The sequence below is a fragment of the Lissotriton vulgaris genome, chromosome 2_1 (assembly GCF_964263255.1).
Source record: "Lissotriton vulgaris chromosome 2_1, aLisVul1.2, whole genome shotgun sequence".
In the NCBI taxonomy this organism is placed as follows: Eukaryota; Metazoa; Chordata; class Amphibia; order Caudata; family Salamandridae; genus Lissotriton; species Lissotriton vulgaris.
The window spans coordinates 1,834,059,640-1,834,080,185 of NC_141687.1; the positions used below are offsets into that span (position 1 = coordinate 1,834,059,640).

A 20,546-nucleotide genomic window follows, 5' to 3' on the forward strand; every position below is an offset into this window, starting at 1 on the left:
CAAACCACAGATTACATTATTGTCCACCACATTCTTACCGCTTGCTGGGCAGATGGTCTGCAAAAGCACACTGCTGCTTCTGGGTGTCACTTACCTCACTACTTATTCCTTGGTTTTTTTTACAAGCCATCTTCAAAAGGGATGGAGGTGTTAACACTGTGAGAGTGGGGGTGCTGCTCAAAAAAGAAATGCATTCATTTGCATCCACACCCTCCTAATTAATAGCTATTTGTGATGACTTGAATAGATATTTTGACCCATTGTTTCTTCTCTCTTACCTATTCTAATTTGAAAATGTGGGGGATTAAGTTCAGGCGCGGACACTGTGAAACAGATTAACGTATTGTTTTCGGTACCCCTGTGTGTCCCGTATAATGGTCATGAAATTTTAATTTCTCACCTGTCACTGTTCAATGACATAAGTACTTACACCGCTGTCTTTTTGCCTAGCTCAAGCCATTCTTGCAGCGGGGAAGCAGCTCGGCCTCGCTGCACAACAGCACCCTGCGCAGCACCATCTTCCAGCTTATGATTCATACTCTGGACCCCCTTGGGGAAGGTAAGGGCACTGACCTACATGAATAGAGTGGTGGAGGGTAGGTGTATGATTGAGTTTAAACCCAAGCTACTTGAATACTCTGAGGAGGGAAGTGGTGGATACAATGACAGTGCAATGGTGCTACGACCCCCTAGCTTGGTTTTTGTTTTTGGGAGTCTCCCAGAGCACTAGTCATCCAGAGCATCCCTGATTCCTCTGCTGGAGTGCATGAGACCGTTCAAACAGATAGAAAATCAGTCTCAAGAAGTGAGTCTTGCTGGGAGTGGGGGTTGGCATGTGGGTAGGATAGTGGCCCACTGGCACGCAGAGGAAACTGGTGGGGCCACCTAGATAGTTGGACAAATGAACGTGTTTAGCAAGGTTTATTTTCTTTGGTCGCACCTAAGATAGCACGTGTGATGTCTGTTGCGAGACATATTGTAAGATTTCAGTCGGCTTAGAGCCTGTCCTTGCCTACCATTGGTCAGGTTCATTGCAACTCTTGTTTGCTTACTTCTTATCCACAAGCGTGTGTCTAGGCTCTCCTTCCTCTTCTTGTATTTGTACCTCCTCTTGCACATAGGTGCATTATTGTGTTTTTCTACTGCTTGCTTTTTCTGGTGCTACCTTTTTCTTTTCCTTTTAGCATTGTACAAGAATGCATGTGTATTCCAACTGTCTCTCAGTGAACTTCTCTCCCCACTCCCCCGCTCTCTGTGTTCCTCTTTCTCATCCGTGTACTGGACCCCACACTCCTGTGTTCCCTTCATGCATGTGCGCGTTCTTCCTGCCTAGTCCACATTGCTGTCTTTCGTTTGCTCCTCAAACCTGCTTCCTGTATTGCTTTACAGGTGCACCACCAATTTGCTTCTGCCCCTCATGTTGCTTCCGTCCTTTGTCACCTCCCACGCCCCTGTTGTGCTTACCATCCCAGCTTTTCTTCTCCTCTGTAGAGATTACTACAATTGCTTTTTGGGTTTTTACACCAATGTTTTGATTTCCACATGCCCCCGTCACTGCTGTATGTCCCTCTTTTGTGTATTTTACCTCTTTAAACTAGACTCCATCATTGTCTCCCTTACCTCACCTGTTCAGTTTTACAGTTCCTCTAAATTATCTGAATCTACAGGGAAATTAGACAGGCCGATGCCTCTGAAAGACTGGCAGGATTTGGGAAGATTTAGTCACGTGCGAGACATAGCCTCATTTGTGAGTATCTTGCCGTAACCCTATCAGCCTTTTTCGAGCCCCCAGCTTGTCGGACAAATTCTCCTTATTTTTCAGTATGGCACTGTGCCTTGGAAATGGTGGTAGAATTTGCGCAGGGGAATAAAAAAAATCCTTTTGTTGCTGGAAATTGAAGTCAGCATGAAGCTGACAGAACGGGTGATGTTGTAAATATCCAAACGTTAAACTAGCTAGGCATCCCCTCAGACTTCAAATGGGAGAACGTCAACATAAGGCACCAGATGAAATGTGAAATTGCCATAAACGGTATTTGAGAAACCGCGAATAAACCTGTAGCATGTGCAGAAGGGGGTCCTTGTCTGTGTTTGTGTATGTTGTGTTCACGTGAGCTATGTTGGTGGGGTGCGTAGGGTGGAGCAAGTGGGTGTTTTTATTTCTGTGAGGGAAGTGATGCATCAGCCTGTGTTTGACTTCCACTATATATGTTTTGGGTGGGGATGATGTCTTTATGTGGGAGCTGTATGTCTAGGTGTGGAACAGTGCTAGTAAGTGTGTTTATGTGTGGAACGTGTGTTTTTTTGATGGAAGGCAAAATGTGTTTGTATATATATATATATATATATATATATATATATATGCAGTGTGGGAGATGTGTTTGCAAGATGGGGTGTTGTATCTGTCAGTGGGAGCAGAGGTGTTTGGGCTCTGACTATGACATCTGTATATTGGATGAGAGTGTGGGTGTTTTATGTATCACTGTACAGGGTCTATATTGTGTTTGGGAAATATTTGGAAAAAGGGGACCCCTATATAATACAGTTGCACTTGCTATACATAGGGAAGAGACAGAGTTGGGAAAGGTCTATAGCCAAGTGACAGACAATGATTAGATGATTTAGTTTGTGGTTTTTTGTAAATAAAAACCTGGAATGAACAGTATATTAAGTCCACTTATGTACAGAAATCAATAAACAAATTATTTCTGATAAAGCTTTATTGTTTATTGTTATTGATTATTTTTTCTTTGTTTTCTACTGTTTTTTTGTATATATGGTTTTTATAAGTGATTATGTGTTTAAATGTATATAGTCTTGAATTAAAAAATACAAAAGAGAAAATACACAATCAATAGACATGAAACATATATACAGTGATGAAGGCAAAGCGGTAGGCACCACTACGCGTGTTTCGGCTCTTGAGCCTTCTTCAGGTGACCGTCTATTGTTCTATAAGCAATAAAAAGATATATGGATAAGATTACAAACACAGACATATTATGTACAATATATTAGAAAAGACATATATACAAAGTATTTACATTTCTCACAGTTTTCTAATGGTGAAAACCTTATTATGTACAGTGGACTAAGGGCAGACATACATATTATTTACAGTTATAGCAAGTTATTGAGGGCAGTATAGTTGTGTCATCATATTGATGGAAATTCATTTAATCTACAATTGTTTTGAGACAAGGTATAATGGTTTTGTAAGGGCGTAACATTTCTTATATACATGGGAAATTTTATACATTACATTATTTACATATTTATACACTTCAAAACATGTTGGTGGTTAGCTGTTTACCTGTAGGTTACCCTAGATCTATTTTAGTTGACAGTAATCAATAGACATCATTTGATTATACATTTCAGAACATGTAGATGGTTAAGCTTTACCTGTTGGTCATCATAGATCTGTTTTACTTAATAGACATTCTTTAATAATATCTATCTGGAGGTTCAATTCAACAATTGCTTTCAAAAACAGACAAAATATTCATAAGTCAAATATACCGGTTACTCTCAGGAAATGATACATATATTGTTTGATAACCTTATGACTTTGAAAAGTTAGCCACCTGTATAATGTGGAGTATACTTTTATGGGAGTAACATGGACTGTATTAACAGAGGTGGGGATAAGCAAATCAGAGGAAAATATGGTTTTGAATAATATCCTATATGAAATGTAATTTAATGCAATATAGCTACATTGCTAAAAGAGAAGACCATGTTATTAACCCAAATAGTAGTATAACGATGAACACGGTTCCTAGGATTTGTATAGAATTAGGGGAACATAAGAAGAGCAAAGATGATATAAATATATAAAGATGTACTTACAGGATTTCAAAGAGTTCAGGACTCACAGTTAGGTGTGGCGTGGCTAGAAAACGTCAGTCGGTAAAAGCAGCTTCTCAAAGTCTAGAAGTATGATATGATTAACAACAATAATGAGAATAGTCATAATAAGTATCAAATCATAATTAAGATAGCTTGAAAAGTATTGGGTCCTGTGAAAACAGATTTAAGCTATACATAGGATGAGCTGCATAGTAAACCATTAGATATATTCTGGTCCTTGTATATTATGCGCTCAGTGCAGCAGCTATAGGTGTATCGTCGTTAAACCTGTTAGTGTATGGATGACTTATGAACCTGGATAAGATTACACAACAGTGAAAGTAGAGAGCATGATAGAATTACCTTGAGATGCGGAACGATGTAATCCAATAGTATGTCATATGATGTTATGACATCAGAAAAAAGAGGGGGTGGAGCAGTATAGTGGAGGTAGCTATGATTCAGATAGTTACTTGTATTAACATATGTCGAACCTAGAAAAAAATATGATTTCATGGACCAGATATATTTCACATGTATAGTAAAATTTTCATATAAGTGAATTAATGCATTCTCAATATATAGTTACCTCCACGAGGATAACTTCCTTCGAATAGATGGTAAGGTGATGAGAGCGATAGAGAAGGAAACAAGTATTTTATCTAGGAATGTGAGATAAGGGAGTTTAGTATATAATAATACAATATATTGCATCTGTAGTGCAATTAAGTATGCTGTCTAACATTACCTCCACAAGTAGATAAAGTATCCAGAGGTGAGCAATAGTGATGTATAATTGTTAGCACGAATATATTGTATCCACCTAGGGATGAATAGCGAAAAAGAAATACGTAATGAACATATTTGTGCAAAAATTGAAGTGAGTTTAAATTTAACTTAAACAACAGATTGGAAATTTACCTAAAAATAAAGTAGAGAAGATGTCCCAGGAGCAGGAGATTTTATAGAAGATGATCTGGTCATAGCATTATCTAAGAAATGACATATATAAAGATGAGAATTTCCGTATCTCTATGTTAACTTTCGCAAAGTAGAAAACAACCCGCCGAAACACATATACTCACTGACAAGAAGGTATTATATATATGATTGGGATAGAAGATAAGCATATAGATGTAGCTATGCTGCGAGATAACGTGTTTGGTATATCTCTATAACTTGGTAAAAAACCAGATAAACTAAAGACAACTTCTAAAGTTTCATGTTGAATGTACTCACCCGTGAGTTTAGATAAAGATAGTGACGCTTCTGGTATAGAGGGACTCGTAACAGTAATCGACCGCCAAAAGACTGCACACCGGTATGCTGGAATGCAAGCAACCGTGTGATAGGATGCAGCCGCTTTATAAGTGGTAGATAATTGGACCAAAAAAATGGATATAGGAATAGAAGAAGGACTTCTTCGTGCTGGGTCATAGTAGCTGAAATAAAGGAAGGACTTGTAAATTGAAGTAAAGGAAGGACTATTCTATGTTTAAAGGCAATATGAGACGATAACAGTGATAGATGTAGAACACGGGGGTGGGTTAGAAAAAAGACTCATTCGCTGCAGATAGGGTCTAGAAGCGGTAAGATTGATAGAATAAAGTGAAAAAGTAACGATCCTTGAAGAGGAAAGATAAGAAGATGAGTAAAACTTAATTTCTGAGAATCCAAGAATAATAGATGAATTTAATAAGCAAAAACTGTTGTATTTCGTAACGATAAATAGCAAAAGAATAATAAATTCTTCAAGAATGGATGGTACCTAGAGGTGATATTTTAAATAATTGAAATAATAGTATTGAAGCACTAGCCTATTTGTTGAATGGGGATGAAAAAATGGTGATCTGTTACAAAAGTCTTAATTTCTTTAAGTCATAACGGATATTTTAACGTATAGTTTGATGTATATGATGACAGAAAAAGTAGAATGTTCATGGAAAAATAGATAAGCTGTGGGGTTAAAGATCTAATTACTAAAGGGAGACAATTAGTAGTATAGCAAACAATTAATAGAATATAGGGGAATAGTTCCTCCTCACATGTTAAGGTGGTCTACTCTTCAGGTGTCCTGTTATATGTATTGCATTCATATAGTGATGTCTATACATAAAGGGCTAACTCTTTTATAAAGCTTCAAGTATATATCTGTGTTCTATTTTTCAGAATGTGTACTAAATAATCGCTTGGTCCCAAGGGATTTCGGAATTAAGTCCATTTTTTACAGTATCAAACATGAAAATGTGATATACTTCCCGTTTTTTTCTAATTTTATCACAGCAGAGCCCTGCTGTTGGTACAATTTTCTCCAATATATACCAACGTATATCTTCTGGAGAGTGTTGTTTTTCCAGATAATGACATACTAGTGGTGCAGCCATTTTTTGCGTGCGGATTGCCGATCTATGTTCGGTTAATCTAGTATTCATAGATCGCGAAGTTTCACCCACATATGCTTTTCCGCATGGGCACAAAAGTATGTAAATCAAATTTTTGCTTTTGCAATTTGTCATCCCTTTATTTTGAATGGTAATTCCATTATGGCTAAATGATTCATTTTCTATAGCCAATGGACATGATTTGCATGTTCCGCATTTATAATTACCATGAATAGGCTGTAGATCTCTAATGCTCGATTGAAGAGGTGGTTTTGTTTTAGGCATACGTGACCTCACTATTAGGTCTTTCAGATTTTTATTTTTTCGATAGGCAAACATAGGTTTTTGTAATGCCTCAGTAGATGGTTTGTTGATGTTTAACAAGTGCCAGTGTGAACAGACAATCTGTCTGATTCTGTCATTAAGAATCGAGTGTCTGGTGACAAATACCAGATTTTGTTCAGAAGTGTTTGAATTGCCTGACAGTAGATGTTGCCTGTCGTAGAAGCGGGCTCGTTTGTAAGCATCCCGAATGATACCATGAGGATATCCACGATTTTTGAATTTGATCTTCATTTCTTCCGCTCTACGGTCGTAATCACTGAGTTTAGTGCAATTACGACGTAATCGCAGAAATTGTCCAAAAGGGATTGCATTTTTTTGATTTGTAGGATGAAAACTAGAGTGGTGCAAGATGGTATTGCGTGCAGTGGGTTTAGTATATAAATCCACATATAGTTGCATTCCTTCATGTTTGATCATGATGTCTAGAAACTCAATCTGATCGTTGCTGAAATGTGATGTGAATCGAAGATTTTCATCACAAAGATTTAGCCATTGTATAAACTCAGACAGAATTTGAAGATCATCATTCCATATGAAGACGATATTGTCAATATAACGTGACCAACAATGGACCGTCTCGAAAAAGGGGGCCTCCTCTTTGAAAATGTATTGGTATTCAAAGTAAGCTACATAAATGTTAGCTATAGTGGGAGCACAGGACGCTCCCATGCTTACTCCTTTTAGCTGTTTGTATAGGTCATTTCTGAATTCGAAAATGTTTTCTTTAAGGATGATTGTTAAGCAATCAATAATGAACTTGCTATTGCAATCAACTTGGTAGGCTTCAATGAACCAGGTTACCGCATTAATAGCACCTTCATATGGTACGTTGGAATAAAGATTTTCAACATCCAGTGTTACTAGCCATTGGGTCTCTGCATTATAAGGGATACCTTCTAAGAGGTTGATTACCTGACTAGTATCTTTAATGTAACCTGGTATTAGCTGGATGTAAGGGCGCAAAATTGCGTCTAGATATTTCGATATGGGCTCAGTAACCGAGCCAATAGTGTTGACAATAGGTCTCAGTGGGGGATTGCCTGCATCTTTATGTACTTTGGGAGTTCCATAGATACATGCTAATTTTGGTGATTCTACATTAAGGTATTCATATTCTTTGCGACAAATGATGTCATCATTATAGGCTTTATAAGTAAGTTTTTCAATTTTAGATTTAGTTGCATTGGTTGTATTTTTAGTAATTTTTGCATACAATCTGTTGTCATTTAGCATGTTTTCAATTTTTTCAATATAGTTGTCTGTATCAAGAATCGCTATTCCGCCCCCTTTGTCACAACATTTAACAGTTAGTTTAGTGTTGTTTTTCAAACATTCGATGGCTTGATACTCATCTAAAGGAACGTTGAAGGGTGTTCTGGGTACATATTTGGTGGCCTGTATAAAGTTGTTATATACTACTTTTTCAAATATGGCCACTTCTGGTGGTACTTGATCTAGAGTTGGAGTGAATATCGATTTAGGAGCTAATCCTGATTTGTTAATTTCATTATCATTGCTTTGATTATCCTGAAAGAAAAATTTTAATCTTACTTTTCGAGGAAATGTCATAAGATCTGTGAAGAGTTCAAATTTGTTTATACCAGCATGAGGGACAAAGGAGAGCCCCTTAGATAATAGAGACATTGTAGATTGATTGAGACTGGTTTTACTTAAATTGAAGATTGGGATGGTGTCTATTGTCTCCAATATTTGGCATTCCTTGTCTCCAGGTATTGATTGGAGTTCCCTTGAGGTGCCTGGAATTGCTGGGGGTATGGAGCTTGTTGTTGATATTGATTGGGATTCCCTTGGGGTCCCTGATATTGTTGGGGGTATGGGACTTGTTGTTTATATTGTACAGGTTGTGGGAATTGTTGTTGCTGGTATTGGTGTTGATTGTATCCTTGGTATCTGGGCCTCCAGTTCGTTCTGTATTGTGTTTGGGTACATTACTTTTATATATGTATCTTGGTAGCAAAGTCCTGATTTAGACTTTGAAGTGAAATATACCATTACTTCAGAAGCCTGCATTATTTTTACTCATGGGTAGACTATTCAAAAGTTTAACTCGGACGACTGTGGAAAAAGTGGTTTGTAGCATATATATTTAGTACAGAATATTAAATACAAGCTTAAAGTTCAAGATACTTGAATGATGTATTAGTCTGTATTAGAGTTTTAAAATAAATAAAACAAAATATCTACATCAAAGGAATCGTATCTTTTGAATGTGGACATGTTTAACATTCAACATCCTTTTCACGCCACTGAGGGCTCCATTATAACTGGGCTCTTAATGCCATTTTTGTTGAAAAAACTGAGTTTTATCCCAAACCGATATTGTTATGCATGTGGTAATACTGCATGTGGTCTTAACACATGTGTACTGGGAAACTTCTTCAGGTCAAACTTGGAGGAATTTGTTTCCTGAATAAAAGGCAGAGAATTATAAACTAACATGTTTAAATCAGTGTGGAAAACCCGATTTCTGCAAGTTATCTATACTACTATTATAAAGAAAGAACTGTGTCCTTTGAGCCAGGTAAACTCGAAAAGTACACCACCAATCGCAACACCCAATACAGCGTTGGAAAGGGGGGGTCCTGTAGATGGACATAGGCTATAAAAAATGTAAAAATAAACGTTATTTAAAAAATACACAATAAAAAAAAAGTAGTCCCTAAGAAGTAGCGCCGGCCGTGTCCGCTAACAACATGGACGTGCGTGCTGACATCATCTAGCGCGGGGAGGAGCGGTGGACAGCAGCGGTGAAGTCGGGCTGAGATACATGAAGCGCGGGGAGGAGCGGAACATGTGTGGCTCAGAGAAGCGATGGGAGGAGGCGGAACGAGGAGCGGTGAAGTCGGGCTGATGGGAGGAGGCGGAACGAGGAGCGGTGAAGTCGGGCTGATGGTAGGAGGCGGAACGAGGAGAGGTGAAGTCGGGCTGATGTGAGGAGGCGGAACGGGGAGCGGTAAAGTCGGGCTGAGGTAGGTGAAGCGCGCGAGCGCTGGGAGGAGGCGGAACGTGTGCGGCTGTGTGAAGCACGGGAAGGAGTGGAAATGTCGTGGCGGGCGGGGGCCGGGGCGGGAGTGCACGCAAGGCGGAACGTGTGCGGCTGAGTTAAGCGCGGGGAAGAGTGGAAATGTCGTGGCGGGCGGGGGTCGGGGCGGGAGTGCACGGAAGCCTGAAATGCTGCCCCAGCCCCCTTCTGCCCCAGGCAACGCTGGGGCGGGATGCTAGTTATCTTGTACTGTCAATAAGTATATAGTTATTTGCAATAATTTAAATAATTATCAATGATCAAAGAGTCTCATGTAAAAAGTGTGCATAGCATGCAGTGCAGTTATAGGTGTCATATAAGTACAAAAGCAAGTGGGTATCATACTGTTTACTTTTGTATTGTCAATAAGTATATAGTTATTTGCAAAATTTTAAATAATACATTGTGTAGATGTTGATATCTATGTTACTTTTGTTTAACATTTCACTCCATGATGGCAGCATTAGATGGGTGAGCAAAGCTACACTATAATTAGGGATAAAGTAGCATACTTAATGCACACTGTCAGTGTACGAGATTGTGCTGAGAGTATACTGTAATCATACTGTCTTGCGTGCTAATGAAAAATTAGATTAAGCAGATTAAAGGGTCTTGTGTAACAGCAGCAGGACGAGATATGTGCGTGTGTTTTTAATATTATAAGATACTGTGTACATAAGCGCAATAATATGTGGATTATACTTCCTGCACTTTTACATATTTTGAACTGCGATAGTTTTAATTCTATACTATTAAGAAGTAAACCTTTTTAAATTTCCCTTTACAATAGTGGTTATATTTGAATAAGCAAAATTGCGTTTTATCTAGAATCAGAGTACCATATGTCCCTATATGTCTCAGAAAGACATGAGCCTTTCCAACTTACATAATATAAGAATACAAAAATGAAATTATCGGGTTACTAAAGAAAGGTGTTTTTACACCACAACACTTATGGATCGAATAATGATTTTTTAATTCTAAACTATAGTGCTTTACAAATATGTTTACATTTATATTTGAATGTGTTTTCATGCTTTGTGATATAGATAGATAGATAGATCAATAGGTGGAAAAGAACAAGGGAAAACCGTTGGCAAGGTCTATGTTGTGAAGAGGGGAGGCAACTTGCTTGGTTAGCAGCATCAGTGAGATCTGGGGTTCACACTGAACCCCAGTGCATCCGAACAAGTGATGATGATAACACAGTTCTGTTGAGGACTTTCTGAGGAAATTTCCAGAAGTCGTTGGAGGGAAGCTGGCCTTCTCAAACATCTGGAGTTTTGGATAGTCCTGATGAAAGTGGCATGGCGTGTAGCTCCAAAAGTGAAGAGGCGAGCATCATTTGATGATAAAACCACTGAAAGCTGAACTCCAGAGATTTAAGGAAATAGGTGTGATTAAAGAGAAAGAATGCTCTCAGGTGCTTGCTTTGACCTTTTGACCTCCAAGGTTGGAAGCAAGAGCATTCAGACGTTTTTGACCTTAACAAATGTATATGGATTTTCCAATATAAGAGATGAGTTGTTGATTCTGAGTAGGGCACAAACATTCAGTGTCATGGATCTGTCATCGACATAACATCAGGTCATGGCTTGTGAAGAGTCATGACTAAGCCTGGGCTGAGTTCTCGGAGTTCTGCTATGTGGCAGGTGCTTGTCTGCATTGCGCAATCATCGTAATGGCCCCATGCACAGTGCAAGCGGGCGCTGCTTCCTTTCTGCTGCTCAAGTAGATTTTTGCCGAAACTAACACAAAATGCCAATACTGATCACAACTTTATATACTAATCCAACATAGGACAGATGAAACTGAATCAAAGGTACCAAACCAACGTAATTGAATTCTCAGTTTTATTTGCAAAATTCTTTAAATTATTTTCAAACAATGCAGAAACTTTATCTGTTTCACTCAAATTTTAAGTTAGGAAAACACTTAATACAAATACAACTAATCACCATAGAGGAACCACACTCACTCAATCACTTCATTAAATCACTCCACACTCATTCATAACCCAACCAACAGTTCAGACATACTACAAAAAGCACCACGTTCCCCTTGAGCCAGGAAATCCATTGCAGCCGACTGACCCGGCCACCCCTGGCTCCATGACCCCAGCGCGACTCCGCGCTGCCGGTATTACCCGGACTGCGGTTACAAACGGAAGCTAGGCACTTCGCATGCTCCGCCCCTGGGTCCGAGACCACAAGTTAATTTACTTTCTCTCGCTACTCAAGCCCTTGGTTCTATCATTCCAAGACCCTGGCCCTGCTGAATCGAAATTTTCTCAAGCTCGCCTGTGAGCTTCTCACCAATACGCTTTTTGGCAAAAGAGGCTTATATTCAAAGGCAATTATTGTTTTGTCCTGATGATGGACCCCATCATTTAGTAAGGGGTCAGAAACGCCGTCGACTCTTTGAGTACCATATACCTGTGTAATGAATTTCTATGCAATGCTATGTAATGGTACCTACAAAAATTTCTCTGTATGACTGGAATTCTACAGAGACTGCTGATCTTGCCTTGCAAGCCCTTTTATGTGTTGTCTGTGTCTATGTATTGTTGTGGTTGGGTACAGGCTTGTGCCCCACGCACGTGAATTGTTGAAGGTGTTATTTTGTGTTACAAATCCTTATTCAAGTATAAACTTTGAAGACCTCTGTCCGGCTGGGCATGTCTTCAGCAATATAGAACTGACTGAGTCTATATATATTTTCAACGATATTCTGTCGCCTTGCTTGGGACCATTGTTGTGTTTGTATAATAAGCTCCCCGAGGTCCCTCGCTGATACTATTGGGGCCCCTTGTTGTTTGAAATAGATACTTCCCTAGTTTACAGCACCTTCACATGATTTTAGAATTGACATCATGTTTTTTGGCACAAGATCGTGATTTGGCTTTTAGAGCCAAGTCTGGCTCTCTGGCTCAGCTTTAGCATGACTCTAAATCCTCTGTCTTGCCTACCTTTATACACACTTCACAGAGTATGCAACACATTTTTATCTGTTGGGCGTACATTGCTCCCATCTTAGCCCAGGCCATTCTGCTCCTTAAGGACCCCCTCCTGCGCCACCTTCACGCACTGCTCTGCTTTCCTTGAAACGTGTGTCAGGTGTAATGTCTTTCTCATTGTACAGTAAGTCAGATTTGATCGAAGCGGGACAAAATCCAGACAGTTTAAGTGTAATCCTCTTAGGGTGACAAGGAGAGGCAGATTAGCAGGTCCTGGAGAGACCGATCACTTCCCTAGCAGTCATGGTCACAGAATAACCATGACCTACAGACCTTACCAGGCGCTTAGCTTCGTGCATAGAGGGGGGTGTTTGGGGCTGTTACACCCCACTAATAAACGAATTGTTTATTAAATTGTTGGGTAAAGGAGGTTTCAGTCAGGTATGTTAAGATGTGTGTTCGATTTTTACCTTGGATTTTTAAATACTCACTCAGGCAAACACACATGTCTGTTTTGAAGGTCTTAAAACATGGTTATCTTACAAGATACAGTGTTTTAAGTACCCCTCACAATCCTTTCACTTTTCACCGGCTCTTAAGACCCCATTGTGCGTTGATTCCCATACAATGATTAACATGATATGCTAGCGCGATTGTCAGGAAATCTGAAGCTCACCCGCCCCCCAGTCTTACTGACCAAGCTGCGCCCCTGGCCCATACAACTGCTCTGTGCTCGACATACAGGACTCAGCTGATGTGCAGTGGTACAGTCCAGTGCTCTTATACAAGCACAGTCAGACTAGTACAGAGAATAGGCCCCAACACCAAATCAAAAGCCACATTAGTGAATCACATAGCTCATAGCTAAAAAAAATGGTGCCATATTTGCAAATCAGGGCAGTTTTTAACTTGTAAAGACACACTTTATGGGGAATATTCTCAAGAACATGTGATAATCATCGCAAAAGTAACTTAACGCAACTTCCAACATCGCTATCTATCGCAGGAAAATTACGTCCTGTTAAACAAGCATTCTCAACACCGCGGTACCATGCAATAGTCTCCAGAAACGCGTCAAATGTCCATGTTAAAATCAACCCCACACTGCAAAAATGCGAAACGCGAATGCAAAAAATCTTGCGAGGATGCCAACCGCGGTACAAAAAGCAGTGAAAACCAGCGACAGGCCTGCAAAATCCCACGCGCAAGGCGGGAAAATGCACCACAAAAACTACAGAAAAAACACACCAGAAACAATCCAAAGCGTGTAGCAACATGGCGGCACCCTGACCAAGCGCAGAGGCCAACGTGAAACCCACAACCCCGACAGACCACCAGCAAGGAACAATGGGGACAGGGATGGCCAAGGAAAAGAGGGAGAGGAAGACGGGGTGCAGTCCGCAGGCAAACCAGATCAGCATCTCAGAACACTACCATCAACTGACCCACAAGCAGACCAACTGGAATGCAGTCAGAGTGTCTAGGAGGCCAATCGAGGAGCCCAAGAGGCGCTGGCATGATGTGACAACCTAAACCAAGCATAAACCCGCTGACAATAGGAAGGCTGCAACGGTGACAGGAGGTGGGAGTCCTGCGCCACAGGAGGAGCTGGAGGAAATGGAGGCCAAAGTCATCAGTGTGGAGACGGTGCCAGGAGTAGGGAGTACGGACACAGCTCGAGAGGACCTGCACATCTACAATTACCCTGGATCATGTCCCTGATCCCCGTGGCACACTGCAGCACACACGTATAGCAAGAACAGCACACCCACATTGACAACAACGTGGTACAATGTGCAAAGCCGACACTGCAGAACAGAGGACCCAACTGGCTCCGCACACGTGCAGAAACATGCCTACTACATCTGACAGAGCTGGAAATTGAAATGGAAATGTACGCGTACAAGCTTACATCCACCATGTGGTCCAAATGTACACTGTCCCGCAAATCCATCACATCACAAACAGTCACAATGTACATTGTCATACAGTCTGCATGTAAACAAGAACAATGCGCCAACATACATATCAACACAATGTCAACAGACATCTCCAATTTACATTGCAGAGGGGCACACAACATCTCCAGCAGAGCACAGAAGACAACACATCTCTGACGCCGGAGAGGACCACAACACCTTCAACATCGACTCCCTAAAACAGCTCATGGACATCCCACGCAACCTACCACCAGGACCAGGGCAGCCAAGCTACTTAGGGGAGAACACAGACCCTGCAACAGACCACACAGCAGGAAGCACCCGCAAGCACAGCTGGCTCACGACACTTCACCCACCCACACATGGCACCCCAATGCCAGGTGTCAGCACGATAAAAGGAGGTGGCCGAACAGGTGTGGGTGGGGTCTGAACCCATGGAAGGCGAACTAGATCACATACGTTTGTGTCTATCATCCTTCAGGGACCTCCTATACTCACAAAGCAGACCCACACTGCCATAGAGACACATGCAGATGCACATTCATGGCACAGAACCATGCCCAGGGGCACGCAAATAGCAGACACACACCCACGTTGGCTCTTCTTACGACGGCCCAGGCCACTCCCCTTATGAATGAGTGGGTGACAACAAAGCTACAAGTCCACGATCCAACCCGCTGCCTGCGGTGACATGTCTGCCCCCTTTGTACACAGCACAATGTAATATTGTAGGGCCCAGGGCACTCATGCAAACGACAAGACCGCAGGGACACACGCAGATATTATGTTGAACTGGTTATGGGCATGTGCGCCCCGCCTCTTTATTGGCAGAGCCACATGTACAGTGACGCCTGTGCTGGATGTGTGTGGGGTGAGTGTAAGCCAGCTCGCATGGAGTGCTTGGTGCTGACAACAACTTGAGCAGTGGACACCAGTGCAACGGAAACTGAAAACAACTGCATAATAGAGTCAACTGCTGAGCAACATGGAGGGGCTGGAGCAAGTCCAGAGGTCACCCAACATGCAAACAAAAGTGTCCGTGAGTTGCAGTGCACTGATATTGGGGGACTAGAGCTGAGCGCGCTCATGTGAAGAAAAAGTCCAGGATTGTGTCCCTTTGAGATATTCCTGATGCAGATGCAGTGGGGTGTGTTAGACATGCATCATGTTCCTCATCATCATCCCAGGTCTCCCACACTGCTTGAGGTGACATTGCTGGTCAACCTCTCCATAGCACAACACTCAATCAGTAACGGTCCGTGGGTTGCGGAGTCAGTGGCACCTGGAGTGCTGAGCAGGGGATCAGGCAGATGATGGCATCCACTACAGGTGCGAGCAACTCTGTCAGTCTTCCAGTACGACCGTTTAGACACTGGCAGTTGGCTGTTGGAGATAGTCCTGGCAGTGGTGGCGTGTGCCTCCTGCAGTGATGCCACGTCAGGGCCGCTCAGGACTCGATTTGATGTTTGGCCTTGGTGGGCCGCAGTTGAAACCGTATGAAGTTTTTGTGATTGGTGGTCAGTACTGTCAATTGTTTTGTTTCTCAGCAGTTGAAACCGTAGGCAGGGGACAGCACAGGGCCACAGATACATGACGTTGATGACCCAAGGCCATCGCCTCAGAGGTCATCCAATATCTCAGAAGAAGGGGTCCCGGACCTGACCAGCACAGAGTTAGTAGCCCCGGATGCATAGCGGCCTGCACATGCACCCTGCCCGGGACGGTGACCTGCGGTGCACTGAGGTAGGGCCAAGTGGACTAGGCGGGTCCTCATCAATGTCAAAGGTGAATGTTGTGGGGAGTTGCGGGGCACAGTGGAAGGTGTCATCCAGGGCATGATGCGGAAGGTATGATGTTATCTAGAAGCAGCAAATGGTGGAGTAGAAAGCGACAACCTCGTTACCAGAACCAATTCGGTATCGGCTACATGAGGATGAAAACTACCCCCTATAGACTCAGACGCCACCAATGTACGACCAGTTAGTGCCCATGAATGTCGGGGAACAGACTTAGTGGCACCAGGGATGAGAGGGGATGCAGTCTGCGATGATGCCGGTACACTGATAAGAACTCTGCCATTGCTAAATCAAGACTCTGTGACCTACTGGACCGCAGTGCAGGCCTGAGGCAGCGGTCAGCAGTGGCCCACAGCCACTTGTCGTTAGCTCGTGATGTACAGAGTTAGTGACACCAGGGCAGTTGTCGGTGGTGTACGATCACCTCTGTAACGATGATCCTTTTTTGCTCCTGACTGCAACGCGTCATCCTCTTACACCTCTCCCTGCTTGCAATATGTACTCTGCCATTGAACAATCAAGACTCAGTTCCAATTGTGCGACCAACTCGACCGCAGTGTAGGCGGTAGGCATTTCCAGCAAGGGGCCACAGAAACGTGCGGTTGTGCTGCTATACAGAGACTTAGTGTCACCACATCGAAGGGAGTATAGTGATTTAAAGTCTGCATTGCCATGTGTACATGGCCAATGCATGATCAAGACTCAGTTCCAAATGTGTGACCTACTAGTACACTGTGTATGCCGGTAAAGTACGTAAACGAGAAAGGAGTACTGTGGGCCTTGCTTGCGGAGAACGTGATGGCTATAGCAGGTTGCCAGGGTCGCGGGCCACAGGCCTGGAGCTTGCACCGGCACGTGGTGGGCCCTCTTCAACACACGCTGGTGTCGGCAGGGGCGCTTTGAGGCCTGGGTGGCAGGGGCGGGTAAGACTGGTTCGGGGACCAGCGTTCCGGGGTGCAGCAGGTGCACAGGATCGCAGGCAACACTGCTCATGGCGACGGCGACGACCTCATGGCGGGGTGAGAGGCTCCACCCTGGCAGAGACATTGGGCATTACGGAAAAAAAACACGCCTAGAGTAACGTGCCTTTTATTCACACCCCTCCACTGGACTGGGGTACGCTGGGCCAGGGCACTCCACTCACACTTACGGGGGGATGTAACAAGCTACATTTCTGCTTTCCTCTCCCCTGGCTGGTGTGACATGGTTGCGTCCACTGTCCACTACACTCCACTCGAAACACCAGCGGTGTGTGTCGACATGGATATGTGTGTGGTCTGCAGACTGCAGTCTGGCCATCACATCCATGCCACACTTGGCATTGTGTACAGTCTCATTCATCGGTCACTTGCCTCCTTCGCACAAGCCTGGTCCCCACCTCTTCCCACATTCTGCTATTGTGTGGCTGAGGTGGAATGCCATTGATGCCTTATGTACATGGCTATCCCAGGTTCCCACAATAAGTTGTTCTGTTGTGTCTGGTGGGTGTGCATATTGTATGTGACATGTAGATTTCCTGTATTGTGAGTTGCATGATTGTGGAGTTGAGGTGTGTGGTGTGCTCATTTCGTATTGGACAACGAGCAGTGCATTTTCGTGGGTGCCATCCTGGTGGCGCAATTTGATGATGGACTGTCGGAAGGTGTAGGGCTCAGGCACACTGCCCGGGAGGTTGGCAGCGACGTTGGCGGGGATTCCTCGGTGGTCCATTATTTCCTGGACAATGGTGGGATATGTGTGCTTTCTGTTGCGCTTATTGTGTGCAGTGTTGCCAGGGGGCACAAGTAGGACATGTGTGCAGTCAATTGCCCCCTGACACGTGCGGCAAGCCAGCTGTGGCGGAGATGCTTTGCTTGTTCTCTGGCTATTCCTGCGCAGTGTGGGGGATGTATAGATAGTGGCGTACCAAGCTGATGGTGTCATCCATGACTGTTGTGAGGGACTTGGATTGGGCTGGCTGTGTGACTCCTCCGTCTCGTGCGGATGTTAGTTAGAGGGTACCATTGGCCAACAGGTGCTTCACGGCCAGCAGCTTGGTCTGAGGTGGGATGTTGGTTGTCCGCTGTGTTGGTACCATCAGCCTATGTACAATGGTGGTCAGGATGCTGAGGATGGTTGTCCTTTTGAACCTGTAGTGGACAATGTCATTCTCTGGTGTTGGGTCTGTTAGGTTGGAGCGTTTTTGGAGGGTCACTGCCTTTGTCTGCACTGCCTCGGTGTCGGTCCGAGTGGGGAACGGGCGTTGGGGATCCCGAGGGGGTGGTCCTGGGGGTGGTGGGGGTGGGTGTTGTGGCCCTTTTGGGTGTCTGTGACGCAAGTTTGGAGTGGATTAGAGTGAAGTAGATTAGAGTAGAGTGGATTGAAGTAGAGTAGATTGGAGCTGAGTGGATTAGAGTGGCGTGAAGGGGATTTGAATGGATTAGAGTGGAGAGTATTAGAGTGGAGTGGATTAGAGTGGAGTGCATTGGAGGGGACTCGAGTGGAGTGGATTCAAGTGGAGTAGATTGCAGTGAAATGGAGTGGATTGGATTGGAGTGAGGGAATGGATTAGAGTAGAGAGGATTAAAGTGGATTGGAGTGGAATGGAGTTGAGTGGATTGGAGTAGATTAGGTGGAGTGGGTTAGATTGTGTAGGAGTGGATTAAAGTGGAGTAGATTGGGTTAGAGTGGATTAGAGTAGAGTGACTGGAGTGGATAAGAGTGAGGAGGATTGGAGTAGAGTGGATTGCAGTGAAGTGTATTAGAGTGGCAAATGGAAAAAATCAATTGGTTTGGATTAAAGTGGATTAGAGAGGATTAGGGTAAAATGTATTGGATCGGACTCAAGTGGATAAGAGTGTATTAGAGTAGAGTTCTTTGGAGTGGGTTACAGTAGAGTGGATCAGAGTAGATTAGAGTGCATTAGACTGGAGTGAATTGGACTGGTGAGTTTTAGAGTTGCTTACAGTGGAGTGTATTAGAGTGGCATCGATTACAGTGGAGTAGATTGAATTGGATTGGATTAGAATGGTTTAGAATGGAGTGGATTGGATTAGAGAGGAGTGGGGTGGATTAGAAAGGAATGGAGTGGAATAGAGTGGAGCGGATTGGAGTGGATTAGAGTGGATTAGAGTGGTGTGGATTGAATTATGGTGGAGTGGATTAGATTGGAGTTTATTGAAGTGAATTAAAAGTGTAGTGGATAAGAGTGGGTTTGAGGGATTTAGAGTGGAGTGGATTGGAGTGGAGTGGATTAGAGTGGGTTTGAGTGGGTTGGAATGGATTAGAGTGAATTGGAGTGGAGTGGATTAGTGTGGGTTTGAGTGGGTTGGAATGGATTAGAGTGAATTGGAGTGGAGTGAATTAGACTAGTGTGGATTAGCGTGGATTGGAGTGGATCAAAAGGAGTGGATAGGAGTGAACTAAAGTGGGTTGGAGTGGATTAAAGCAGAGTGTATTAGAGTGACGTAGATTAGAGTTGAGTGGAGTGGATTAGAGTAGAGTGGTGTGGAATGCACTGAAATGGAGTGGGATGGGTTAGACTGGAGTGGAATGTATTAGACTGGAGTGGATTGGAGTGGAATAGATCAGAGTGGATTGGAGTGGATTAGAGTGGATTTGAGTGGAGTGGATTAGAGTTGAGTGGATTGGAGGGAATCTGAGTGAAAATGACAGGTGTGGTGAGTAGGACAAAACAAATGGACACAGAAAGAGTCGTTCTTGCACAATTACAAAGCTCCCTGAAATCCCTCCCCCAAAAGCATATGCTAAAAAAATGAATGTTGTGTAATATAACTTATGCTCAGGGGGTGAGACCAAGCAACATGGCCAACAGGACAAGAGCGACCGAGCTCCTGGCTAATCCAAGTCGCAATCCTTCATTTATCCGGCAGTTTACCCCGCATCTTCGCTAAACCATGAATTGCAACTAGTCAGTGGACCCTCATTCAGGCTCCTGCTACAATACGAGCTGTCCCCTTATAAATAACCAACTCATCACACTGTTTCTTCATGTAAATTACCTCGATGACATCCAGTCAAATGACTCATAGCAGTGCTCTTAGAATTACAAAGTAACACTTTTATCCCGACCCCTATGGCGCAACCATGTTATGATGCAATCTTTAAAGTTATGTTGTATCAGCCGATCCGCGTATCCCTGCAATAAAAGTGTTACTTTGTACTTTGAAATTTGGATATTCGGAGGTGAAAAAGATTTGCTGTCATAGGAACAGACTATGTTATCAATACATA

General features: G+C 43.0%; 1 protein-coding gene across 2 annotated transcripts in view; it reads left to right on the forward strand.

Annotated features, from left to right (window-relative positions):
* The window catches only part of SLC24A1 (solute carrier family 24 member 1), a 121,478-nt gene that overhangs the window by 22,665 nt on the left and 78,267 nt on the right, over positions 1 to 20,546 (forward strand). For both annotated transcript variants that reach the window (XM_086958957.1, XM_086958958.1), the window contains exon 3: positions 451 to 559. In XM_086958957.1, the coding sequence (XP_086815083.1) occupies positions 451 to 559 (109 nt within the window). The remainder of the gene's footprint in view (positions 1 to 450; positions 560 to 20,546) is intronic.